We start from the raw sequence: 27,735 nt of genomic DNA, 5'->3' as shown, positions 1-27,735 counted from the left end.
AGGTCAGTGTGTGCTCCTGGGCCGGAGGACCCTGATGGAGGAGGACGTTTTCACCACTTTGGATTTTCTTCTAGTCTTCAAACAGTTTGTAAGCCAGAAGACACATTCCTACTTCTAAAAATGCAAATGTGATAGTTACAGCAAAAAAAAAAAGGTCTTTCAGGTCGTGGACTGCTAGCGTATCCAACTCAGTAAATAAGGCCAAACATGTTTGTATTCATGTATTCAAACTAGGTCTGGGCAACGATTAAAATGTTTAATCTAATTAATCACATGATTTCCCTGATCAATCACGATTAATCGCATTTGTACGCAGAATCCCAAAATGAATCCAAAAGTAGTGTATAGCTTTTAGCATTTAGCTTTATTTTAAATGTGCTGCCATATGAATGAAAGTGCCATAACATTTGTTGTGCAAACACACTTTTAACATCAGCATCTTTCTGTAGTTTTTATGTAGAAGCCTCACTCCACTGTCTGTTTCCTTGAATGACTTGCTGCTATCAGTTGTGTGTTTTGCCTTTAAGTGATATTTTAGACTGGAACTACTACGCTGAGAAGACAATTCAACTTGGCTGCAAATGCAGGAGTTTTTTTTAAATTTATTTTGAAATACGTGCTTTTATGTTGAAACAAGGAAAACAGGAAGTAGCGCCGGTTAGCTCCGTGAGCTTCACACAGAGACCGAGGAGCACCTGTAGCGGTGATGTTACCTGCTGGTTTATCTTTATTTTATTACTCCATGCTTTGTGGTGTTTGCTGTAACTGTGTGGATCCGCCGATTATGTTCTTTTCCGGTTCCGCAGCAGACAGAAACAGACTTTTACAAAATAAAAGCCTGTGAGCAACAGACTTTTACAAAATAAAAGGTTGTGAGAAACAGACTTTTACAATAATAAAACCTGTTAATGCTTTTTTTTTAACCTGTTGTACCGACTTGGGCCAATTGGGCGCAGCAGGAACAATTAGTAAAAGTAGCGTCATCACGTTGTTGCTCAGGATGCAAACTTTCATCCACATTCAGCTGAAACGGGGGAGCATGATCACGCATAGTGTCATGCTTGCACCTGCACTGTTAAATACTCTACTGTGTTCACTGACTTGTGTCTGTTTGCTGCTGAGGACTGCATGATGGCATCGTTTTACTCATTTTTCTTTGAATATACAGACTGCGAGCAACCCAAAATAGTCTCTACTAGATGTTTTTTCTTTAAACTTACAAGCATGAGATGTATTCTTGTGGTAAAGTATGATATACTGTTTTAGAAATGCTAAATAATCACTTAAAGATGCAGTTGTACAGAGGAACAGTGGGGGAGTGTTTCAGGGTGCATCGGTGAGGCAGTTTGGCTCGTCCTGGTGATGCTTTCTGCTGAACCACTGAGCAAAATCAGGCATTTTCAAGGATAAATGATTGTTTTTGTCCACCTCCCAGTGGATGTACCTTTCAATACTTACTTTGTCTAAGATTCTTGTAATTGAATCAATAGTTAAATTGTTATTTAGATTTTTTTAAAGATGGATTTACCAAAATCTTATGATTTTAGTTTGATTTGCGCTTCTCATGTGTAGTTAGAGTGGATCTGAAATATAAAACAATATCAACTGGATGCAGAAATGTCAGGAATTCAAGGCAACTCGACACGAAACAACACTTCTAATCTATCTTTGCAAGAAAATGCCATAGATGGACGATTAGATTCCAGCTGCTTCCTGGCCTGCTTTCTGAAACCTTGTCCTGATTTGAGCCTTGACCGGAGCAAACCCTGCAGAGTATCTTCCATGTGTGCCTTTATTTAAAAAAGAATGAACTGAATGACACGTCACCTTTCCCCGTCGCAGCGCTTGTTTGGAAACTCCTCGCTGTGATCAGCTCTGGAGAGCATCGCAGGAGCAAAGAGACAGAGATGCACTTTTTTAATAACTCTGCAGGGGTTGGCCTTTTACTCTGTATATGTGCTGTGAGTATTTAAAGACTGTCTAATCAACATGTCCTGTAAGCGTGGGATTAATATTTTTAATTGTTTTTTTCCTGTCAAGGTTTAAAGGAACAGCACCTTGATTTTTTTCCTACACGGCTACAAGCACAAATTCAGTTAAATGATACTTTATCGACCCCAAAGAGGGAAATGATGTGTTGCTTTCTTAAATGATTTAAATTACTGCAGAAAATAAACCGAACTTCTGCTTCTTTTGTGAATGACTGTATAAAGATGGATGTAGCCACCAGGTCTGAGATGTGAAGCCAATGAGGAACTGCCTTAAACTGCAATACCACCGATGGCCACTCGGGTGCCTTAGAACTCCATTCACAATATGTCGACGTCTCTCATGCAATACTTAGTCCATAAATTATTCCCTAAACTCATTAAACTGTTAGTAATGAGATTCTGGTCGGTGTGCTGCTTGTCATTTTAAAAGTTAATCACATAATTTATTCATTAATATGTGTCAATTCTATCGAGCAAGAGTCGCATCACTCTCAACCTACACCTTATGTCCAAATATGGTCACTTCTGGTTCCAATATCTCTGGCTGTATTCCAAACCGCACACTTCTCCCACTACTCATACTAACTTTTTGAGTTATTATGCAAGTTTTAGTAAGCAAGAAGTTCCCGGATGCATACTAGATTCTCCGAAATGTTGGGTATGCATCATGAGGTTACTACTCATACTCAAACTACCCAAGATGCAACGTAACGTGACGTCGCCGATCGTCATTTCCTGTCAAAATGGCAGTTTCAAGCTAGCTACAACGAGGGTAGGTTCACTTCCTGTTTTCAAAACAAAAGCACCAATTGTATCGTAACGGCTTTCCCTGTGATAAAAGGCAACGGGTATTTTATTTTGTGAAAATAACCGGAAGTGCGTTGCTCACTGCGGCTAGCTTTAGTAGCGCCGAATTCGTGGGAACAAAATTGTAAATAGCCGGTATTTTGTCAGGTTTTCAACACGTTGGGGATCTAAACGACTACTTTCTCGCCTGAAAATGTTTCAAATGTTGCTTCGAACACGGCCAATGTATGGATCCAAGTGTTTTATTGATCTTCGATTAATTCTTGTGGTGGTGCGCCACCTGATGGACATCAGCCGAACTGCAGCTGAAGGCCACACGACGCGGTTATGGTTGTTTTTAATCATGTTCAGTTTGTGTAAAAATAACATTCATTTGGACAGCAGCAATAAGACAATCTCCGCCAAGAGGACTTTTTTTAACTCTAACCCTCCTTCCATGGAGCACAGATCTTAAGCAAACTGAAAAAAAAACAAAGCAGTTGATGTAGAAATGAAAAAGCAGAGGCTGATCTCAGAGGGAGGCTTCGGCTCAATTTGAAGCCGCATGCAGATGTCCTGACTGTTGTTCTCTTGGCGGGGGGTTTCTGACCCACAAGTCTTTGTTGTTCTGTTGGAACCGAACGACGGAGTCACATCCACGAGTCTGCTGTGAACTGGAATAAACTTACAGAATATCTTTCTTCCAGATTTAATATCTTTAACACTTTGAGACGTTCTGTTTTTACACATCTAAGCATTAGAATGGTTGATAGATGGATCTGTTTTAGATTACTTTAAGGACACCACACTTACCTGTTGCTGTATAGAGCCTTAAAATCCTGCTGTTCATAAATGATTTCACTAAGTAAAGTTTAAAAATGTTTCCATGCAGGGCTTTGATGTCCTGAACACGAGGCCATGTTGATTTAAAGATTTAAAGTGGCCGTTTGTACTTTTTTCAGCTTTTTTTAACTTTTATACATTTACCCAAAAGCTTTAGTTTGTTCCTCTCACAATTTGTTTTACATTTAATGAAGAGCTAATTATTAAAGATTAACCGAATATATCCCTGAACTTGCTGGCTTTGATGCTTTGAGACCTGTGTTCTAAACCGCATACTTCTCCTACTACTCCCACTACTCCTACTAACCTTTTGAGTTAGTATGCGAGTTTTAGTAAGCGAGAAGTTCCCGGATGCATACTAGATTCTCTGAAATGTTGGGTATGCATCATGAGGTTACTACTCATACTCAAACTACCCAAGATGCAACGTAACGTGACGTTGCCGATCGTCATTTCCTGTCAAAATGGCAGTTTCAAGCTAGCTACAACGAGGGTAGGTTCACTTCCTGTTTTCAAAACAAAAGCACCAATTGTATCGTAATGGCTTTCCCTACGATAAAAGGCATCGGGTATTTTATTTTGTGAAAATAACCGGAAGGGCGTTGCTCACTGCGGCTAGCTTTAGTAGCGCCAAATTCGTGGGAACAAAATTGTAAATAGCCGGTATTTTGTCAGGTTTTCAACACGTTGGGGATCTAAACGACTACTTTCTCACCTGAAAATGTTTCAAATGTTGCTAAAGTTTACAGAGTTTAGAGCTTAAGCAAAATCAGCTTCAGGCCGGCTGATTTCGGCTCGGGCAGGAGCCAAATGCATTGTGGGTAAACGCTCTGCATACTGTCTGAACGATGAGTATGTAGTATGCAGTATTTAGTATGTAGTATGTAGTATGTAGTATGCAGTATATAGTATGCAGTATGCAGTATGTAGTATGTAGTATGTAGTATGCAGTATGCAGTATGTAGTATGTAGTATGCAGTATGCAGTATGCAGTATGTAGTATGTAGTATGTAGTATGCAGTATGTAGTATGCAGTATGCAGTATGTAGTATGTAGTATGTAGTATGTAGTATGCAGTATGCAGTATACAGTATGCAGTATGTAGTATGCAATATGCAGTATGCAGTATGCAGTATGCAGTATGCAGTATGTAGTATGCAGTATGCAGTATGCAGTATGTAGTATGCAGTATGCAGTATGTAGTATGCAGAATGGAGTATGCAGTATGTAGTATGCAGTATGTAGTATGCAGTATGCAGTATGTAGTAGTATGCAGTATGCAGTATGTAGTAGTATGCAGTATGTAGTAGTATGCAGTATGTAGTATGTAGTATGCAGTATGCAGTATGTAGTATGCAGTATGCAGTATGTAGTATGCAGTATGTAGTATGCAGTATGCAGTATGTAGTATGCAGAATGCAGTATGCAGTATGCAGTATGCAGTATGCAGTATGTAGTAGTATGCAGTATGCAGTATGTAGTATGCAGTATGTAGTATGTAGTATGCAGTATGTAGTATGCAGTATGCAGTATGCAGTATGTAGTATGCAGTATGTAGTATGTAGTATGCAGTATGCAGTATGTAGTATGCAGAATGCAGTATGCAGTATGTAGTATGCAGTATGTAGTATGCAGTATGTAGTATGCAGTATGTAGTATGTAGTATGCAGTATGCAGTATGTAGTATGCAGTATGTAGTATGCAGTATGTAGTATGCAGTATGTAGTATGCAGTATGTAGTATGCAGTATGCAGTATGCAGTATGTAGTATGCAGTATGTAGTATGTAGTATGCAGTATGCAGTATGTAGTATGCAGAATGCAGTATGCAGTATGTAGTATGCAGTATGTAGTATGCAGTATGCAGTATGTAGTATGCAGTATGTAGTATGTAGTATGCAGTATGCAGTATGTAGTATGCAGAATGCAGTATGCAGTATGTAGTATGCAGTATGTAGTATGCAGTATGCAGTATGTAGTATGTAGTATGCAGTATGCAGTATGTAGTATGCAGTATGCAGTATGCAGTATGTAGTAGTATGCAGTATGTAGTATGCAGTATGTAGTATGTAGTATGCAGTATGTAGTATGTAGTATGCAGTATGCAGTATGTAGTATGCAGAATGCAGTATGCAGTATGTAGTATGCAGTATGCAGTATGCAGTATGTAGTATGTAGTATGCAGTATGCAGTATGTAGTATGCAGTATGCAGCATGCAGTATGCAGTATGTAGTAGTATGCATGATGTAGTATGCAGTATGTAGTATGTAGTATGCAGTATGTAGTATGCAGTATGCAGTATGCAGTATGTAGTATGCAGTATGGAGTATGCAGTATGCAGTATGCAGTATGTAGTATGTAGTATGCAGTATGCAGTATGTAGTATGCAGTATGCAGTATGTAGTATGCAGTATGCAGTATCCAGTATGTAGTATGTAGTATGCAGTATGTAGTATGTAGTAGTATGCAGTATGTAGTATGCAGTATGTAGTATGCAGTATGTAGTATGCAGTATGCAGTATGCAGTATGTAGTATGCAGTATGCAGTATGTAGTATGTAGTATGCAGTATGTAGTATGCAGTATGCAGTATGCAGTATGTAGTATGCAGTATGCAGTATGTAGTATGCAGTATGTAGTATGCAGTATGCAGTATGCAGTATGTAGTATGTAGTATGCAGTATGTAGTATGCAGTATGTAGTATGCAGTATGTAGTATGCAGTATGCAGTATGCAGTATGTAGTAGTATGCAGTATGTAGTATGCAGTATGCAGTATGCAGTATGCAGTATGTAGTAGTATGCAGTATGTAGTAGTATGCAGTATGCAGTATGCAGTATGCAGTATGCAGTATGCAGTATGCAGTATGCAGTATGCAGTATGCGGTTTTGAACACAGCCAGTATGTCTGTATATTTATTATCTCCTGGGAGCTTGTTTGGTGGAACTGAGCTCAATTAAAAGTGTTTAGCAGAGCTTTTAGGTGGCTTCTTTTAACAAAGAGCTCAAACTTCAAGCAAGCATTAAAGAATCAGTCAGAAAACCTCCATCCTTGGGGTGGGCCGTGGCGTAGTGGGTTGAGCTATAGTCCTCGCTGCAGCTGGCCCCGGTTAGAGTCCCGCATCAGATGGCCCTTTTCTGCATGTTGTTCCCCCTCTCTCCACTGTCCTATCCAAGAAAGGCATAAAAAGCCCCAAAAAATACTTTATAAAAAAAGAAAACCTCTGTCCTATTAAACCGAACTACATCTTAACATATTCTAGTAAACGTTTTAGAAATGTTTCCACCTGTGCCATCTGCCATTTGTTCTTAGACATTATGAATGCATATTAAATAGTCCATGTTCCTAGTTTGTACTTTTCCACTCTGCACACAATATATGACCTTAAATGGTCCAAGACACTGAGATAGCATTACGAGACAAAACAATAAGCCTGGGAAAGCAGATGCACACTTAATTCAACATTCACACACACACACATTGTTTGGCTCATCCAAAGAACACGACGAAGACGGTGTTGAACCTGCTCATGTCGAGTGTAAGTCCAACCTCTGTGAGATAAAGGCTCATATAAATATGAAATGTTTCCGGAAATCGGGGTTCGGTCTGACGGATTTCCTGCGAGCGCTCGGTCCCTCCGAGTCCAGCGCTGCTAAACTTCACATGTGACCACCAATAAATACTTTGTCTAACTTAAGATTTCTCCAGCTTGTTCTTGAGCTTTCAATGAAAGAATCGAGCTAACATGGGCCTGCTGGAAAGAGTTTAAATGCTTGTTAAAGCACTGTTTAGGTGAGACAAACTGGCCATTAGGCAGGAATTTCATGGTGTTATTAAGTAAAAGAAGTGCAAACAATGTGTTTCAGGCAGTTTAGCTGCTGTTTGCTGTGGTTTTCAGACTAAAAGCATACGATTTACCCTTTAAAAGTGCAACACAGGACTTATTAAGTCTCTAAATTATTATTATTAGGGCTCTAAATAAACTTTTTTGATCACCAGCCAATGTGGCTAGTAAGTTTCTGAAGTTACCAGCCAATCAGAATTTCCACTAGCCACATATTTTTCCGTGCAAAAAAGACAGATGAGAGCCACTGAATTCATTTGATCAATTTATTAACTGAAGCTTTAAATTCATTTTACAGTGAAATTGGGAATGTATATCCAATTAAAATAATTACAATAATTAAACTTATGTACATACAAAACTTATTCTAACATTTCATTACTCCTCAACCCTCACATACTATTCAGGGTCACATTTTTTGTACATAAAAAAATTACTTTAAAACTGATTTATATTCATGTGAACCCTGAATCTACAAAAATGGAAATATTTAACAACTTTCTAACCATGTTTTAGTGCAGATAATGCACAGAATTAAACACAAAACTATGTGCAGAGACTAATTATAAGGGGGATACTGTGAAATGCTTAAACATCGTCCGAGCTCTCTGAACTGTCTTCGGATCCATCTAAATCAGTTCCATTTTTCCCTTTTCTCACAAAGTGTCACCATGCCAGATTCAATATATTCAATCCTCCTCCTCCCCTCCTTTGGCAGGCATATCTTTTCTCTTCGCGGCCGGCTGTCCCAACCATCGCCACATTTTGTTAGTGTTTGCGTCTGTATTTGTACCAATAACACGCTGTCAAATAATGCTCCCCCTTCTCAATGCATTCATTCACAATGATGGAGCAGAGTCACCTAAATAAAGACAGAAGTGTCCCAAATACAAAACTCAAAGGGTGAATGACACCCCATTTGTGCATAAGCTAACTGCTTGTTAATACGATAAGTGTTAAATTACTTTGCATGTCTTCCAAAAGAGAAAACAATCAGACGCAGGGTAGCAAAACATTATGGGCGTGAAAACGAAACTTAGAAAATCGGCTCGGCGCATGCACAAAGTAGTAATTCTCGACAAGTAGGAGAAATCGACTGAACACCGGCGTCTATCGTATTTCCAAACCAAGAGTGATCCACTCCCCTAGTACGGCAGCCTCGGCGGATGCGTTCCCATAGAAACAGGACGCAGGACGCGCAGGACGCGCTCAGCCAGATTCAGCCAGATTTCAATGCACCAAGACAGACTGGACTTTTCTCATTGAAGAAGTAAACTATTGAACATGATACTTGACACTTTATATTCCCTTTAGTACTTCAGTTGTGGAGTACTTTGTTTGTAGTAGAGGATTTTGCAATAGTCAGAATACTTTGATCCTTTGTCAGTTCTTACAGGTTTTAAGTCTTTCCAGTTTCATTTTGTAGTTTTTGTATTGTTACCCAAAGTGCTGTTACTTTTGTGTGTGTACCTCTTTTTAAGGTTTTGTCGTTTAAAGTACTTTGTGGTACTTTTCCCCATTCATTTTAATATGATTGGGGGTACTTTTGTGTTATTTAGTCCTTTTATTCAAGTAGCACTTCAGGTCCTTCATGCCTTTCCAATACTAAAAACCATTTATTGTTCATATACAGTTGATCAGTTGTTCTACATAATACAAAACATTTTAGTTGTGAAGATATTAACAAGTTAAAATTAAAATGTGATGACTTTGTTTGTTTATTATTAACTATTAATTTGATAGAATTAGTATTAATTCTCACTTCAACCTAAACCACAATTAGTTCATGTTTATAGATATTTAGATATTATTATTTATTACCAAAATAATCTGATTAAAATTTTTCATTATAAAAAGAAATATAATGAGAAAACACAAGTCAATATTAAATTTGAGTCACTGCTGGTTCGGCCCTCCAACACATTTCAGATTTTTCATGCGGCCCCCTGAATAAATTAAATGCCCACTCTGCTATAATGGCTCATTTTTGTGTGTTTTTCTCATTAGGCTGGTTAAATTCTGACGCAACAGTGTGCATAAAATGGAAATTGTGCAACGCTTGTTCCTGTTTTAACAATCCATTGAATCATCCTAAATTTAATTTTGGCTTCAGTAATTTGAGTAATTATCTTCCTATTTAGTTTTGGACAAATCAGTTACAATGTACACATAAATCTTTGAATGTGAGTTAAGTTTCAGTTTCAGAGTCGTAAGCGCTCACATACTTTCTTTTTCTCTGAAAACACGTGGTAACACTCAGCTGTTCTGTTTAGTGTATTCCCTCCCTCAGAAAGCACGCAATATTTTTATTTTTTAATATTTTTGTATGCACTTTACTCACAGTATTACACTCGTTAGGTTTACAAGAACTCAAACCAAATGTTTAAGTTTGACCTTGACCTCAAATAAGAGCATAAGAGAGGAAAAATACCTTGCGTTTAGTCTCGGTTTTGGGTACGTCAACTAATTGGCAGAACAGCCGCTTTTCTATTGTTCTGATTGGCTATCACAAGAAATAAGGCGGGGCTTTTCATGAATTCTAAGTTATGATTGGCTGATGGTCTTACTGTACAGGTTGACTACACACTAGCACTGAACACAGCAGACAGAAGTGGGCATCCTCCTGTCCAGGAAAAGAAAAACTTGAAGGAGACACACCTAAATTCCCTCGAGAGACTCTCCACGTTTCCTCCAACTAAAAGGTGAGTTCCGTTAGTTGATTCTCTACGTTTACAGCGTCATTTTAACGCAGCGTCATATTATCACACAAGTGTTTATAAATTGTAAACACAGCGCTTGAACTTGGCTAAGCTAGTTGATAAAGTTTATAGAAAAACTACCGAGGCCTACAGAAATAAAACGTGTATACAGTGTTGGTTTCCTAATAGCTGTCAGTCAGTTGTCAGTTACAACAAAATTGAACTCTTGTAGGCTAAAGTTTGTCCCACATCGCCCACCGTAAGACTAAATGATAAACAAACAGGCGGTGATAAATGTAAGATTATGTGTTAATATGTAACACCAGGTGAATTATACATTTGCCGAGTCCTCAAGTGAAGCACCGACATTAAGATAAGAGGTCGAATTTATTTCTATTGATACGAATGTGTGGTGCGATGCTAGAAAGGCTTAAAAAGGCAAATATCTGAATAGAGTTTTGTTTAACGAGAACTGTCAAGGTTGTGTGGCAGGCAACCTGAGCAGCCCTCTGGGGTTTAATTAAAGAATTATATTACATTATGTGTCGTAAAACTGTCATACGTTTGATATGAAACAACTCAATAAGATATATCTTTGTTTGTTGAAGAGTTATCCAGGGAATAGTCCCGTTGAGCACTTTTAGACTGATGCTTTGTGCAGACTCGTATGTGGGGAAAAGGAAACCTATGAGGACTTGACTGCTCCTCCTATAGTAATATTTGACTGAATGCAGTTGGATAGAAATCGTTAAGAAAAATATAAAGGTTTGCAGCAGTATCCTTAAATGTTCTAATTTTGGCTGAAGAATCATAATAGCCTATATTAAGTAACAGGATTTATGTAGTGGCCATTTGTCCATTAAAAAAAAAAAACAAATTAAACTTAAACCAAACAAAATCAAAAGACCCCTGATGCACCATGGGGATGTGGTTTAACGCAGGCAAAAGAAGATGAATGTCCAAAAATGAATTCTTGCGTTTTTCTGATGATTTATTTCCAAACAATAAAACAAACAAAAGAACAAAGAAAACCTGCTGCTCTCTCCCTTTCCCTGGTAAAAACCATCGGCCCACCCCGGTGCATGCTGGTACTCCAGGTGCCCAGTGTGACCCAATTAGCAAAATATTCTAAACAAATAACTAACAAAGAATATTAGCAAGAAAAATCTAATCTAAATAAAGCACTGAAATGAATCAAATAAAGTTACTCATAATTAGCAAATTAAATTTACAACTAAAAACAAAAACTAACTCTACAAATAGCTCCTACAATTTAATTTGTGTAAGAATGAGTCTAAAAGCCAAAAAAACGAACATATAATGATCAAATAAAGTATCATTCTCAGGGATTAAAGGGATAATCCGGAGTAAAATGCACTTTAGATCAATTTACGGGATGTCGGGAGTACATACGTTGAGTTGACATCAAAATCATGTCATTCGGATGTGTTTTGAGAATTTCGATTTGACCGTTTTTAGCCAAAAGTCGTTAGCCTGGAAGTGACGGGGGCATATCATTTCGCCGCTACAAAACGCTGTTTTTACACCTCTTCTACAGCTCCAAACAACATAACACTTACGTGGTAGTGAGTAGAGGGTCCCTAAAGCCAAACCGAAGTGTCCCGAGGTCTTCATGTGGTCGGATAGAGAGTCCAGAATGAATTTAATCAAGCCAGTACCTGCTCTCAATCAGAGCCTCTTCCGTCAACAGGAGGCTACCTCACGTGAGACGTCACGTGAGTCCGTAGGAGTTGATTGCCGAGTGTGGAGTAACTCGCTCTGGAAATTCACAATTTCGTTGCCGTTTTTTTTACAAACACAGTCCAGTATTTCTTTCGAAAGTGAAATGAAGTTGTATGCAACAGCAAAGCCTAGCTTACTAACAGGTTGGAATTTTGAAATGTCACGTGACGTGATGTCTCGCATGAGATAGCCTCCTGTACTCCCAATCATCCCGTAATTTGATCTAAAGTGCATTTTACTCCGGATTATCCCTTTTAAATATGCATTTGTAATATTTGTATAGATTTAGTTACTGATGTGATATTTTGGGGAAGCCGGGGCGGTATCGGTGTAGGTATGGAGTCAGCGTGTCGCTGTGTAGAACGCTGCTTCCTTGGGCTAAGTATCAGGAGGTAAAGCTAAAGGTTTCTCTACATGTCCATGTATCCGTGGGCAAGATGCTGTTCCTCTCTTATCGGCCAAATGAATGCAGTGTCATGTAATCCTTACCCCCAACCACACTGATGAACAAGGCTGCAGATATTATTCAAGTTATAGTTGTATTCTTTGGATATTTGGATTGTAAGATGACGTTTGAGTTAAAATGGTCGGAGTGCTGATTCTTAGTTACGTCCCTGAATGTATTAGACTGAGCTTCAGGAAACTTAAACCACGTGTACAGCTTGTGAAAAGCCTTGAAAGGAAATTAACTCACTTCTCTGGTGTTCTTGAGTAATCCTGACTCAGTTTGCTGCCACTTTAACTGAGGAAACATTTTGAATTATAAGATATAAATAGACAAACATTTCATTCAGCCTATATTTAAAGCTGTGGAACAATGTTAAATCTCTTTAATCTTTGCAGACGTTGTTTTTTTGTTTTTTTTTGTCTAATTTTACTGAATGTTGAACCTGATCCAACTGTTTTCCTGAACTGGCCAAACCACTTGAAAGTGACGGCTTTTTGTCCTCCGACAGATGGCGCAGTGGGGTCAGCTCCAGATGCTGGACTGTAAGTACCTGGAGCAAGTGGACCAGCTCTACGATGACTCCTTCCCCATGGACATCCGACAGTATCTGAGCAAGTGGATTGAAAGCATCGACTGGTAAGAAGTCGAGCCCTGCAGCTGATTGACGTGGCGCTCTTTTTGCACTCTACCTCGTTTATTTGTATCATCTTCTTTAATTTAATGACGCACAGCTGCAAACATCCTTTACAAACGAGGATCCAGATCTTAAAGCGGTGGGACGTAGCACCGCTGTCTGAGCCCTGCGCGTGCACAGCTGTACGCGCACGTTTGCTGTCACGCTTTAGAGGCTGGCACAAGACACCTTGTAATGTACTGAATGAGACGATATACCATGATATATGGGATGAACACGCATGCTAAGATCTGGCAAAGATTTTTACTTCATTTTGCTCTGAAACAGAACGGAGGAGCTAACTGAGGCGTCACAGAAGATGACCGTAAGGTTAGAACTTGTGTTTCCGTTTCTGATTACAGGAAACGTCACAGCAGCCTGTTTATCCAAAGCAAACATCTGGAGGATATAAACCTGTTTCGTTAGCTTTATTCCAGGAATCAGCTGTGATTTACAGCCCACACAGAGCAGTCTTGGGTCTAATGCATCTGCCTATGAGTTTCTCTTTTTTTAACATAAAGTACCATAAAGCCAGTTGTAGTATGTCAGCCCCCCGGGTGCTCCGGGGTCATTTCAGGGCTTCAAAATGAGTTAGAAGCACGTAGTGTTAAGGTTAAACTTCTCCAGTTTGAAGAGTTTCCATTAAAATGGAAAAACCTGTGAACATCGTCCTGTTCCAGGACTCTTTCTCTCCTGCACGGATCCTGAAAGCTGAAGAAGTGAAACGCTGTCTGTTCATTGTAAACATGACAAAAGTTTTAAATGATGAGTTGGAAAAGGAAACCTCTGCCCCCCCTCCCCTCCTCCTCCTCCTCCCTTTTCTATCGCTATAATTTAACTAAGATGGCGTCTGAACACTGAATCTTTAGCTCTGGGAAGTTGTCATTTCATGCAATTGATTAAAGAATGGATGAATTAAGTAGGGCTGGGCGAGTTAACTCGTTATTATCGCGTTAACTTGTTAATTATTTAACGCCGATAAATATTTTATCGCGCATTAGCGCCGGTTTTATTATTAATTTTAGTTTTGTTAAAGTATGTTGCTCACAAGTAGTGCTGGGGGGTATACCGGTTCACACCGAATACCGGTTTATAATTTAGTTATGATATGAATTTTTAATATACCGCCATACCGGTGTATTTGATTACACAACGGGGGGAACGCTGCGTCGCGCGACATTGTTTGAGATGGGACCCTTTTCAGTGTTGCGCCTCTAAACACGCATGTTTACTGTCTATGGGTGCGAGGAGGTAATAAGCACTTGCGCTACGCGTAGGTGAAGGTGGATAGGATAGACATGGAAAGTTCCGAAATCGAAGCTGCAGAACTAGTAGAACATGCTGACACAGAAGAACTTGTGCCAAAAAAAGGAGCCGTGTTCTGTCGATTTCTCCTACTTTTCGAGAATTGCTACTTTGCGCATGCGCCGATCCGATTTTCTAACTTTCGTTTTCACGCCCATACTGTTTTGCTACCCTGCGTCTGATTATTTTCTCTTTTGGAAGACATGCAAAGTAATAAAACACGTATCGTATTAACAAGCAGTTAAGCTTAACATGCACAAATGGGGTGTCTGAAATATGACGCATATTTGAGCATGTTGAACAAGTGGAAGGCGCCTATGAAAGTTACGTTATCCATGAGACAGCGGCTTTTCTCTCTCACAATAAATACACAATTTTTCTCTTCTATATAAAAACATTAATTGATAACAGCGATGCTGTTTTTAGGAATGGAGGAAAACTGGACTACAGTTCACAAGTACCTTTCTGAGGGACACTTCTGTCTTTATTTAGGTGACTCTGCTCCATCATTGTCATGAATGCATTGAGAACAGGGGGAGCATTATTTAACAGCGTGTTATTGGACTATCAAAATGTGCTACCCTCTTAAATAAATCAATTTCATTACACTTTTTATAATTACACACATGAGAGACAAAAAACACTTTATGACTTTATTTGATATACAGAGGTAGAAAACCATAAAGTAGCCTTTTTGATAGGGTAGCACAAATCGATAGACAAGCCTATCGGTTTTTGCGGCGGTAGCATTTCTCGACGAAGTAGCACAAATCGACAGAACACCGTGTCTGTAGTTTGGAAGTTTTTTGGTTTAAAAAAATCCGACGTCGACCAAACAACCATTTTATGCAAGTGTTGTCGGGCTACAGTTGTCGCTGGAGGTGGCAACACGAGCAATTTGCTCCATCACCTTAGCCGTAAGCATGTCTTAGAATATCAAGAATGCATGAAGTTAACGTCAGCACCCGCCACATCAGCAGGTAACACGGGGAAAGCAAAAGAAAAGTCGAGCCAAATGTCACTTCAAGACGCACAGTAAAAGTTCTGTATTTTGACTGCAATTGTGTTTGCATTCCGATTCCTCACTTCGTTAGAATCATGAGTAGCACTTCATTTTGTGGGGCGTTATTCTATGACGGTAAAATAGACCATCCTAAGTTAATCTACTGCAGTAATTCTGTTCTCAATCTGTAGAAAATGCTGTGAACACCTAATTATGCATGAAAAAAAAATACCGTGAAACCGTGATACCGTGAAAAAATACCGTGATATGTATTCTTGGTCATACCGCCCAGCACTACTCACAAGCTTTTATTTAGTGAAAGTCTTCCTCACAGGCTTTTATTTTGTAAAAGTCTGTTGCTCACAGCTTTTATTTTGTAAAAGTCTGTTGCTCACAGGCTTTTATTTTGTAAAAGTCTGTTGCTGTCTGCTGTGGAACAGGAAAAGAAAGTAATCTTTGGATCCACCAAACATGGAGAAGGGTACGGAACTTTTACTCGGCCATTTTCATGTTAAAGTTCTTCCAGACGGCGGAGTCGACAGAACCAAAGTCATCTGTAAACACTGCCAAGTTGAATTGTCTTCTCAGCGTAGTAGTTCCAGTCTAAAATATCACTTAAAGGCAAAACACACAACTGATAGCAGCAAGTCATTCAAGGAAACAGACAGTGGAGCGAGGCTTCTACATAAAAACTACAGAAAGATGCTGATGTTAAAAGTGTGTTTGCACAACAAATGTTATGGCACTTTCATTCATATGGCAGCACATTTAAAATAAAGCTAAATGCTAAAAGCTATACGCTACTTTTGGATTCATTTTTGGATTCTGCGTACAAATGCGATTAATCGTGATTAATCAGGGAAATCATGTGATTAATTAGATTAAACATTTTAATCGTTGCCCAGCCCTAGAGTTATAGTGTTCTTTTGCTGGAGCCGTGCAGGATTATTGTATTTTCTCTCTGGGCCTCCTCAGGGACACAGTGGCAATGCAGGACTCGTTGGCCACTGTTCGTTTCCATGACCTCTTGGCTCAGCTGGATGACCAACACAGCCGCTTTGCTCTGGAGAACAACTTCCTGCTTCAGCACAACATCCGCAAGATCAAGAGGAACCTGCAGGTCGGACCCCAGAGGCAATGATTCGATCTGAGGGAGATCGTTTTAAGCCCCAAATTTCTTCTGTTGCAACACAAACCTGAATTCTAAACGCAGAGCAATTGTCTCTCCAGGATCGCTTCCAGGAGGACCCCGTGCACATGGCCATGATCATCTCCAGGAACCTGAAGGAGGAGCAGAAGATCTTGGCCAGTGCGAGCAGTGTGGAGGTAAAACCTGCAGTCCGGTGCACCTGGGAGCCCGTGAAGTGTCTGTGCATCTGCCTTAAAACTCTTATCTGCAGCAGGAGGGCGAGGGGACGGTGTCGGCCATGGTGGTGGAGAAGCAGAAGCTGGACATCAAAGTCAAGGAGATGAAAGACAGAGTCCAGGTCAAACAGGAACAACATGGAACTGATTTGTGCTCAGCTGGTTTCCTAAAAACATCCTTAATTGGTTCGGTTTCTCTGTCCTTTCAGGTGGTGGATCAGAACATTAAGAATGTGGAAGACCTGCAGGATGAGTACGACTTCAGAGTGAACTCCCTGAAGAGCAGAGGTGAGAGCGCGTTGGAACGGAGAAACACGAGTAAAAAGACGCTGATCAGCCATAACATTATGACCACATGATCTCTGACCAGTTTTACAGATTCATTTTTTTTTAAAATTAATTAATTATTTAATTATTTATTTCTAATCAAATCAAATTTATTTGTAGCTCATTTCATGTACAAACAATTCAAAGTCCTTTACATAAAATAAAAGCATTGCAGCAGGGAGTGGAAGAAGCAATAAAATACATAAAAGAATATAAAGAGAAACAAATAAAATCATTTAAATGAATTTAAAAACAAGCAACAGTCAAGATAAGTTAAAAGATATTTCATGCATAGACACATGAGAACAGAAATGTCTTTAACCTGGATTTAAAAATGTCTACATTTGGTGAAAGTTTAATATTTATCCTTAAATTGCTTTCCATATCGACAGTATTGACTTGTAAATGATTTTTTTTTTTATTTATTTTTTTTTTTTAAATGATTAACTAGCAATCCGGTCAATATAAAGTTCTTTGTTTGAAGCACAATTCTACAAACTTACGAAAACTTACTGAAAAAGTGTTGGTGCTTAAAGTGCTTCACTGGCCTGAAATTTATACTTAAAACATCTCAAGATAAATGAAATAAAAAGAAAATCTAAATAAAAATGGCAAGTGTTTTAAGGGCTTCAAACTGAACATCTCAATGTCTTATGGATTATCCTCCATTGCAGTCAAATGCCCCTCGGATGGCCAACTCCTGTAGTTGGGTTTTTTATATATATATATATATATATATATATATATCAGTATATTCACCGGTCTTCCTCTCCTCAAGATATGGCCGTACACACTGACGCATTCCTGAACGATCAGGAATGCCATGAACTCGCTGTTCGCAGTTAGCACAGACGTCTCTTTTTATGACTCCTATAAATTGCGCGCACGCGGCATCATTGCTGTACGTCGGGTTTATCTTCAAGCCATTTTTCTTCTGAAGAATTAAATGTTAAACTTGATTATCATCTGGGCCTCGTCCGATGATGTGTTTGCTGCTGGCTGCCGCTGAAAGGCAGCGGGGACAGAGGACACTGAGCAGGTATAGTGTTTCATAGATGCGTTTCAATTCGAAATGTATTGGAACCAGTCACAAATGCAGTATTGCCACACTCCTTACAGTAAATGCAGTATATTATCGGCTTTACTGTATCTTAGCCAGGGAAACTGGTCGAGCAAACAATAGATAACCGAGCTGCAACGTGGACGTGAAGCGGAAGCAGCAGAAGAAGAACACTGAGCCGGTTCTTCATCCAACCAACCGGCTCAGAGCCGGTTCTTCATCCAACCAACCAACCGGCTCAGAGCTGGTTCTTCATCCAACCAACCGGCTCTGAGCCGGTTCTTTATCAAACCAATCGGCTCTGAGCTGGTTCTTCATCCAACCAACCGGCTCAGAGCCGGTTCTTCATCCAACCAACCAACCGGCTCAGAGCTGGTTCTTCATCCAACCAACCGGCTCAGAGCTGGTTCTTTATCCAACCAACCGGCTCTGAGCCGGTTCTTTATCCAACCAACCGGCTCTGAGCCGGTTCTTTATCCAACCAATCGGCTCTGAGCCGGTTCTTTATCAAACCAATCGGCTCTGAGCAGGTTCTTTATCCAACCAATCGGCTCTGAGCTGGTTCTTTATCCAACCAACCGGCTCTGAGCCGGTTCTTTATCCAACCAATCGGCTCTGAGCAGGTTCTTTATCCAACCAACCGGCTCTGAGCAGGTTCTTTATCCAACCAACCGGCTCTGAGCAGGTTCTTTATCCAACCAATCGGCTCAGAGCTGGTTCTTTATCCAACCAACCGGCTCTGAGCTGGTTCTTTATCCAACCAACCGGCTCTGAGCAGGTTCTTTATCCAACCAATCGGCTCAGAGCTGGTTCTTTATCCAACCAATCGGCTCTGAGCAGGTTCTTTATCCAACCAACCGGCTCTGAGCAGGTTCTTTATCCAACCAATCGGCTCAGAGCTGGTTCTTTATCCAACCAACCGGCTCTGAGCTGGTTCTTTATCCAACCAACCGGCTCTGAGCCGGTTCTTTATCCAACCAACCGGCTCTGAGCCGGTTCTTTATCCAACCAACCGGCTCTGAGCCGGTTCTTTATCCAACCAACCGGCTCTGAGCAGGTTCTTTATCCAACCAACCGGCTCAGAGCCGGTTCTTTATCCAACCAACCGGCTCTGAGCCGGTTCTTTATCCAACCAATCGGCTCTGAGCCGGTTCTTTATCCAACCAACCGGCTCTGAGCCGGTTCTTTATCCAACCAACCGGCTCTGAGCCGGTTCTTTATCCAACCAACCGGCTCTGGGCCGGTTCTTTATCAAACCAACCGGCTCAGGGCCGGTTCTTTATCAAACCAACCGGCTCAGGGCCGGTTCTTTATCCAACCAACCGGCTCTGAGCCGGTTCTTTATCCAACCAACCGGCTCTGAGCCGGTTCTTTATCCAACCAACCGGCTCTGAGCCGGTTCTTTATCCAACCAACCGGCTCTGAGCCGGTTCTTTATCCAACCAACCGGCTCTGAGCCGGTTCTTTATCCAACCAACCGGCTCTGAGCCGGTTCTTTATCCAACCAACCGGCTCTGAGCCGGTTCTTTATCAAACCAACCGGCTCTGAGCTGGTTCTTTATTAAACCAATCGGCTCTGAGCTGGTTCTTTATCCAACCAACCGGCTCAGAGCCGGTTCTTTATCCAACCAACCGGCTCTGGGCCGGTTCTTTATCCAACCAATCGGCTCAGAGCCGGTTCTTTATCCAACCAATCGGCTCAGAGCCGGTTCTTTATCCAACCAACCGGCTCTGGGCCGGTTCTTTATCCAACCAATCGGCTCAGAGCCGGTTCTTTATCAAACCAATCGGCTCAGAGCCGGTTCTTTATCCAACCAATCGGCTCAGAGCCGGTTCTTTATCCAACCAACCGGCTCTGGGCCGGTTCTTTATCCAACCAATCGGCTCAGAGCCGGTTCTTTATCCAACCAATCGGCTCAGAGCCGGTTCTTTATCCAACCAATCGGCTCTGAGCCGGTTCTTTATCCAACCAACCGGCTCTGGGCCGGTTCTTTATCCAACCAATCGGCTCAGAGCCGGTTCTTTATCAAACCAATCGGCTCAGAGCCGGTTCTTTATCCAACCAATCGGCTCAGAGCCGGTTCTTTATCCAACCAACCGGCTCAGAGCCGGTTCTTTATCCAACCAACCGGCTCTGAGCCGGTTCTTTATTAAACCAATCGGCTCTGAGCCGGTTCTTTATTAAACCAATCGGCTCTGAGCCGGTTCTTTATTAAACCAATCGGCTCTGAGCTGGTTCTTTATCCAACCAATCGGCTCTGAGCTGGTTCTTTATCCAACCAATCGGCTCTGAGCTGGTTCTTTATCCAACCAATCGGCTCTGGTTACAGGTTTGTTTTTATTTCTCTTTGGCAGAGAATGAATTGAACGGCATGACAGCAAAGGAGCTGGAGAAGGAGAAGATGATGATTGGGAGGATGGGCTTCGAGCTGAAAGCCAAACGCCAGGTGAGCTGATCTGCTGAGTCACTGTTAGCAGCACGTGAACAGATGTTGGTGATGTCATTTCTCTCTGTGGATGTGAGGCGCCTCATGTGTGCGTGGTGTGTTCCAGGACGTGGTGATGCAGCTCAGCGAGCTCCTGAACGTCACTCAGTCGTTACTGACCGACCTCATCTCCGAGGAGCTGCCAGAGTGGAAGCAGCGGCAGCAGACCGCCTGCATCGGGGGTCCGCCCAACGCCTGCGTGGACCAGCTGCAGAACTGGTGAGACCGCTCAATAGGTTGCTGTTTCCCTCCATAAGTTGCTGTTTCCCTCCATAAGTTGCTGTTTCCCTCCGTAAAGTTGCTGTTTCCCTCCGCAAAGTTGCTGTTTCCCTCCATCTGTTGCTGTTTCCCTCCATCTGTTGCTGTTTCCCCCCCATCTGTTGCTGTTTCCCCCCATCTGTTGCTGTTTCCCCCCATCTGTTGCTGTTTCCCTCCATCTGTTGCTGTTTCCCCCCATCTGTTGCTGTTTCCCCCCATCTGTTGCTGTTTCCCTCCATCTGTTGCTGTTTCCCCCCATCTGTTGCTGTTTCCCTCCATCTGTTGCTGTTTCCCTCCATCTGTTGCTGTTTCCCTCCATCTGTTGCTGTTTCCCCCCATCTGTTGCTGTTTCCCTCCATCTGTTGCTGTTTCCCTCCATCTGTTGCTGTTTCCCTCCATCTGTTGCTGTTTCCCCCCATCTGTTGCTGTTTCCCTCCATGCAGTTGCTGTTTCCCTCCATCTGTTGCTGTTTCCCCCCATCTGTTGCTGTTTCCCCCCATCTGTTGCTGTTTCCCTCCATCTGTTGCTGTTTCCCCCCATCTGTTGCTGTTTCCCTCCATCTGTTGCTGTTTCCCTCCATCTGTTGCTGTTTCCCTCCATCTGTTGCTGTTTCCCCCCATCTGTTGCTGTTTCCCTCCATCTGTTGCTGTTTCCCTCCATCTGTTGCTGTTTCCCTCCATCTGTTGCTGTTTCCCCCCATCTGTTGCTGTTTCCCTCCATGCAGTTGCTGTTTCCCTCCATCTGTTGCTGTTTCCCCCCATCTGTTGCTGTTTCCCTCCATGCAGTTGCTGTTTCCCTCCATCTGTTGCTGTTTCCCCCCATCTGTTGCTGTTTCCCTCCATGCAGTTGCTGTTTCCCTCCATCTGTTGCTGTTTCCCTCCATCTGTTGCTGTTTCCCCCCATCTGTTGCTGTTTCCCTCCATCTGTTGCTGTTTCCCTCCATCTGTTGCTGTTTCCCCCCATCTGTTGCTGTTTCCCTCCATCTGTTGCTGTTTCCCCCCATCTGTTGCTGTTTCCCTCCCTGCAGTTGCTGTTTCCCTCCATGCAGTTGCTGTTTCCCCCTTTAAAGTTGCTCCTCTCACCCCTCCTCCTCCTCCAGGTTCACAGCAGTTGCTGTTTCCCCCTTTAAAGTTGCTCTTCTCACCCCTCCTCCTCCTCCTCCAGGTTCACAGCAGTTGCTGTTTCCCTCCATGCAGTTGCTGTTTCCCCCTTTAAAGTTGCTCCTCTCACCCCTCCTCCTCCTCCAGGTTCACAGCAGTTGCAGAGAGTCTCCAGCAGGTCCGTCAGCACCTGAAGAAGCTGCAGGAGTTGGAGCAGAAGTTCACCTACGACAGCGACCCCATCACACAGAAGAAAGCTTTTCTTGAGAACCGAGCTTTGGAGCTCCTGAAGAACCTCCTCTCTAAGTACGGAGCCTCCCTCTCACACGCCGCTGCTCGTGTTGCTGTTGACTGTTTGTCATGAGTGTATCGTGTGTGTGTGCAGCTCCCTGGTGGTGGAGAGGCAGCCCTGCATGCCCACCCACCCACAGAGACCCCTGGTGTTGAAAACCGGCGTCCAGTTCACCGTCAAACTCCGGTAAGAAAAACGGGGATAAAACTGCACCTGAAACTGAGGTCAACAGGATGAAATGCAGCACTTTACCCTCATTTCTTCAGACTTTTCCATGAAAATGTTGTTTTATTCAAACGTGTTCAATCAGGAATGTTAAAGCAGGTTAAAAACGGGCCTGAAAGGCCTTCAGGAGGCCTGGCTGCTTAAAAAGAAATCTAAAGACATGAGATCTGGACTTTTTTTTTACTGTAATGTACAAAAAAACAGGAAATCACACGAGACTCACGCTGGGCTTTTGTGCTTTGTGCAATATTCAAATGGCCCAGATGTCTGCAGATTGCAGCACGAACAATAAGAAGTGAAAATGATCACTGATCTGTGTCCCGTGTTCAGATGATGTCATGCTTCTTTAAAATGCAGATTATCTGAGGAACCTCGTCCCGTTTTTATTGAACATGTTGATTAAAACGTCCCGTTTCAGCCTTCAATTCAATTCATTTTTATTTATAAAGCGCCAAATACAACAAATGTCATCTCAAGGCACTTAGATAATAAAGTCCAATTCAAGCCAATTGGAATTCAATTAATTGTAATCATAATTATTCATAAAATAATCCAGTTTGTTCATATAGAGCCGATTCAAAAAGATTTTCCCAGCTAAGGAAACCAACAGATTGCACTCAAGGCTTCCCCTGAAATGAAAGCGTTGCTGATGTGCAGCTGAGCGCCTGTTTCCTGCCTCAGTCACGTATTCCGCTTCCTTCTGCTTCAGGTTTCTGGTGAAGCTGCAGGAGTTCAACTACCAGCTCAAAGTCAAAGCCGTGTTCGATAAGTAAGCCGATCTCACGTTGTTTTAAACGTCCTCGCACCCTGGTGTTTCTGAGCCGCTAACATGCGTGTTCCTCTTCCTCAGGGACGTGACGGAGAAGAAAGGGTACGTCTCAGACTTTCTCGTGCATGAACTGTGTGTTGAGGTCAGGTGTGTTGTGTGAGAGTCGGACCTCTGCGGGTCCAAAGATCCACGTGTGGTGATGATGATGATGTTCGACTGTCTGAAATCAGGTTCCGGAAGTTCAACATTTTGGGGACAAACACCAAAGTGATGAACATGGAGGAGTCCAACGGCAGCCTGGCAGCAGAGTTCAGGCACCTGGTGAGGCCTTTTCTTTCCTCCTATCTCCTGATATTAGGAGGTCACACAGAGGTCACACAGAGGTCACACAGAGGTCACACAGAGGTCACACAGAGCAGCTCTAACTCGTTGTTTTTCTCCTCACAGCAACTGAAGGAGCAGAAAGTCGCCGGCAACAGAACCAACGAGGTGAGAGCCTTCTATTTCATCTGATACGTGGTTGCTATGGAGACGAGTCAGGAAGACACCGTGGTTCGAGTGTTTGAATAGAATAAAATAGAAATAGAATCGAAAAATTCAAATGAGTCAAGTAGCTCAAAAAATTATTAATATTTACAATAGCCGCTTTCGGACTGTAGGAACCTTTGGCAGTTCTAATAACCTTTTAATCCGCGGGGCCGTTTTCTCCCGTGTTCGGACATACAGGAACTCGGGGCTTTCTCCCTCAGTTCCTATAACCATTTCAGCTCCTTCTCCGAGGTCGGGTCTTTTCATGGTTCTATAGAACGCATCTGACGGAGGTGTGTGGTGGTCGGTAGCTACGCCCCATGTCATGCTATCACGGCTGAAATGTTTCCTCATAGACACAGACACAACCGGCGGGTGTTTAATAAGTTAAACTTACACTGGTCTCCTTTGTCTGCAGCGCTCTGCTCTCCTTTCTTCCTTCATGAAATGAAAAAGTATCGTCTCCTGACTCTCTCTGTGAGCTTTTCCAGCCTCGATATTAGACGCCCGATGTGATTGTCCATGATTAATATCACCATCATGCAGACCATAAACACGGTGGCCTCCCCGCTCTCCATATTAGCTTCTTTGTGGTGTTTTTTCTTCTCTCCTTACTTTTACGGGTTTTGTTTTGTTTTGTTTTGTGTTTGAATGTAGCGCTAAACGGCTAACGGCTAACACGTCACTGACGCAGACGGCTGCGCGCGGCGCATCAGTCCCTATCAGGTCCCGACTCATGTGCGAATGCAGACTGAAGCAGAAAGACAGTTATCAGAACGAAATTCGAGTAGGACAGTTCTGATAACTGCGTTCTTATAACTACTCTGTCCGAAAGCGGCTAATGATTGTATATTAACAACAACAATAATAATACCAATTCTAGTAAAAACATTACTACTAACTAATAATAATAAATTACTAAATAAATGTAAAAAAAATCAATCAATCAATTTGAGAGGAACTCAGCAGTCACTGTTAAAGAGCCTTATGGCTGTGGGACAAAGGACCACAAAGTTTGAGCTCAAAGAGGAGAAAAGGTGATTTAAAAACTCATCGTTTCTGCTGGATGAACAGTTTTTCTTCCTCGGCGTAGAGTTAAGCTGTGCTTTAGTGCCACCTGGTGGCGTATTTACGCACCTGCCGGTGTTTATAAAGGTGTGTGTGGGGGGGGGGGGGGGGGGGCTGCACAGTTTATGACTGGAAGGATGAAAAGGGAAGAGGCAGCAGTTGGAAAACATCTCTAATGCATCTTTAATGTTCAGATATCGTCCTCTTTCAGTGCTCCAGGCAGCAGTTGTGTTGCATTGAGCTCCTGAAGCCTGTTTAATGAATCCCAGCGGCTGCAGCCAGAGGAAGCAGCCAGGCTCGGTTTGTTGTTGCTGGATGGATCAAACCTAAACCTCCACTCAGAGATGGTGCTTGGGACCTTTCTTCTGTAAAAAAAATGGGCGTTTTAGACATAATTTGCTGCCTTGCAGATTATCTGACACTAGTTGATGCAGTTAAAGGGAGAGAAAGGCTTCCAGAACGTTGTTAGTTGTCCAGATGTTTGTATCCTGACTGATGCACAAACATTTCACTTGATCAGAAGCACATTAAGCTCTGAGAATAACTGGTCATTCAGGATATTCTCTCCCGAAGTAGCTTTCTCTGCTTTCGATCCAACGGCAGCAGCACAGAGCCGACTTCCTGTAAATCAGGACAAGATGGAGCTGATTCTGCTCCTCAGGTTAAAGTCTGCTTGTTGCACAGCATCAGTCTGAGGATCCAGATGTTTCATGTGTTCCTGCAGCTGGAACCAACATTAATGTGCATCAAATACTGAAAAGATGTTGCTGAGTCGACATTATTTGGTCAAATTTGGGGATTAAAATCCAACATTTGTTGGAAAAAAAGTGAATTATTCGTATCTGAATGTGGAATCTGCTCAGTGTCTCCAGCTGTGATGCAGATGTTTTTATACGTCTTTACTGTCACATCTGCTCAGTGTCTCCAGCTGTGATGCAGATGTTTTTATACGTCTTTACTGTCACATCTGCTCAGTGTCTCCAGCTGTGATGCAGATGTTTTTACTGTCACAGGGTCCTCTGATCGTCACCGAGGAGCTTCACTCGCTCACCTTTGAGTCGGAGCTGCAGCTCAACCAGTCCGGACTCGACATCAAACTGGAGGTGAGGCGGGACCCAAACCTTTAACCTTTAACCTTTACCCTTTAGCCTTTACTTTGGCACCAGAGTTGGACGCGTTGACCCGAGCGCTTGTTGTTTCAGGCCATGTCTATGCCCGTCGTCGTCATCTCTAACGTCTGCCAGCTGCCCAGCGGCTGGGCCTCCATCCTCTGGTACAACATGCTCACCACAGAACCCAAAGTACGAACGCTTCCATCCTCCTTTAAAGGGACAGTTTGCCTCTTTTGACATGAAGCTGTATGACATCCCATATCAGCAACATCATTTCTGAACATCTTCTTACCCCCTGCTGCGTCCTGTGAGCAGAGTTCCAGCCTCGTTTTGGTGTTGATGAAGGTAGTCCGGCTAGTTGGCTGGGGTTTAAAAAATAAAGCGTTTTGCTTCTCAAAACAATATGCGTTCAACAGAGTAATACACTGGAAAAAATCTAAATCTTACCAAGTATATTTGTCTCATTGAGTATCTCATTACACTTAATATAATACACAACTGCCTAATAAGTGCTATTTCAGCCAGATATAGGGACTTGTTTTAAGACAATACATCTGGAATATCTTGTTAAATGAAAAAGTCTTGAAAACAAATTGTTTTGAGTCATATTTCACATGAAACAAGCTTTTTTTTTCATTTGAAGAGGTTTTTAAGCTAATTTCAAGATCACTTTTATCTCAAAAGTCCTAAATATCACATCTTATTTCAAGAAATCTTGAGAAGCCGATTTTCACTAGTTCCATTGGCAGATTTTTTTGCTTATTTCAAGCAAAAACGTCTTTTATTTGTTTTTCTTACTTATTTTTGGAGGGGCATTTTTTTTTCCAGTGTACATTTGCATCACAAAATGGTTCTCCAGGAAAAAGTCAGACCTCACAATCTCTTGGCCCTATTTTCTCTCCCTTCGTATCACTGCCTGCTGCCGCCTGCCGACAGCCGCGCCTGTTACGGTGTTTGCTGCTCGGTCTGCACAGCAGGCAGTGATACGAAGGGAGAGAAAATAGGGCCAAGCGATTGTGAGGTCTGACTTTTTCCTGGAGAACCATTTTGTGATGCAAATGTATTACTCTGTTGAACGCATATTGTTCTGAGAAGCAAAACGCTTTATTTTTTAAACCCCAGCCAACTAGCCGGACTACCTTTATCAACGCCAAAACGAGGCTGGAACTCTGCTCACAGGACGCAGCAGGGGGTAAGAAGATGTTCATAAATGATGTTGCTGATATGGGATGTCATACAGCTTCATGTCAGAAGAGGCGAACTGTCCCTTTAATGTCCGAGTCTCTGCTCCGCTGCGCCGCTAACAGCCCGCTCTGTTCTCCAGAATCTCAAGTTCTTCCTGTCTCCTCCTGCGGCCAAGTGGTCTCAGCTGTCCGAGGTGCTGAGCTGGCAGTTCTCCTCCGTCACCAAGCGAGGCCTGAACCAGGAGCAGCTCAACATGCTGGCCGACAAGCTGCTGGGTCAGTCCCACGGATCAGAGCCACGGATCAGACCTCAGAGCAACATTCGGTGTCCTGGAGTCTGTGTTTCTGAGATGTTTTTCATGTGTTTTCTGTGCAGGAGCCAAAGCTCAGAGGAACCCAGAGGGACTGATCCCCTGGACCAAGTTCTGCAAGGTGAGGCCGAGCCGCTCCGCGTGTCACCGTTAAAGAGAGAGTTTCGTCCTTTTTAACGCCTCGAAATGTGTCCAGCAGCAGAGCACCAACGAGAAGGCGTTCCCTTTCTGGCTGTGGATCGAAGGAATCCTGGACGTGATCAAGAGACACCTGCTGTCGCTGTGGAACGACGGGTGAGAGCCGCCGCCGCCGCCG

The 27,735-nt window shown here is 42.4% G+C and overlaps 1 protein-coding gene across 5 annotated transcripts in view; it reads left to right on the top strand.

The window, feature by feature from the left end:
• The first annotated feature begins 10,035 nt into the window (after positions 1–10,035).
• stat1a (signal transducer and activator of transcription 1a) overlaps positions 10,036–27,735 on the top strand; it is a 29,128-nt gene continuing 11,428 nt past the window's right edge. For 4 of the 5 annotated variants that reach the window (XR_012770581.1, XM_075477385.1, XM_075477384.1 and 1 more), the window contains exons 1-19: positions 10,036–10,165; positions 12,862–12,989; positions 16,310–16,454; positions 16,565–16,660; positions 16,735–16,821; positions 16,909–16,987; positions 20,442–20,533; positions 20,640–20,791; positions 22,078–22,236; positions 22,316–22,408; positions 23,157–23,216; positions 23,298–23,318; positions 23,447–23,537; positions 23,664–23,705; positions 25,826–25,915; positions 26,015–26,113; positions 27,249–27,384; positions 27,485–27,540; positions 27,619–27,713. Coding sequence is in view for 4 of the 5 variants with exons in the window: in XM_075477385.1 (XP_075333500.1) it covers positions 12,862–12,989; positions 16,310–16,454; positions 16,565–16,660; positions 16,735–16,821; positions 16,909–16,987; positions 20,442–20,533; positions 20,640–20,791; positions 22,078–22,236; positions 22,316–22,408; positions 23,157–23,216; positions 23,298–23,318; positions 23,447–23,537; positions 23,664–23,705; positions 25,826–25,915; positions 26,015–26,113; positions 27,249–27,384; positions 27,485–27,540; positions 27,619–27,713 (1,721 nt within the window). In the remaining variant the exon portion in view is untranslated. The remainder of the gene's footprint in view (positions 10,166–12,861; positions 12,990–16,309; positions 16,455–16,564; positions 16,661–16,734; positions 16,822–16,908; positions 16,988–20,441; positions 20,534–20,639; positions 20,792–22,077; positions 22,237–22,315; positions 22,409–23,156; positions 23,217–23,297; positions 23,319–23,446; positions 23,538–23,663; positions 23,706–25,825; positions 25,916–26,014; positions 26,114–27,248; positions 27,385–27,484; positions 27,541–27,618; positions 27,714–27,735) is intronic. The other variant, XM_075477383.1, reaches the window with a different exon arrangement.

The sequence above is a fragment of the Odontesthes bonariensis genome, chromosome 11, assembly GCF_027942865.1.
Source record: "Odontesthes bonariensis isolate fOdoBon6 chromosome 11, fOdoBon6.hap1, whole genome shotgun sequence".
NCBI lineage: Eukaryota > Metazoa > Chordata > Actinopteri > Atheriniformes > Atherinopsidae > Odontesthes > Odontesthes bonariensis.
This window is presented reverse-complemented; position numbering and strand designations above follow the sequence as displayed.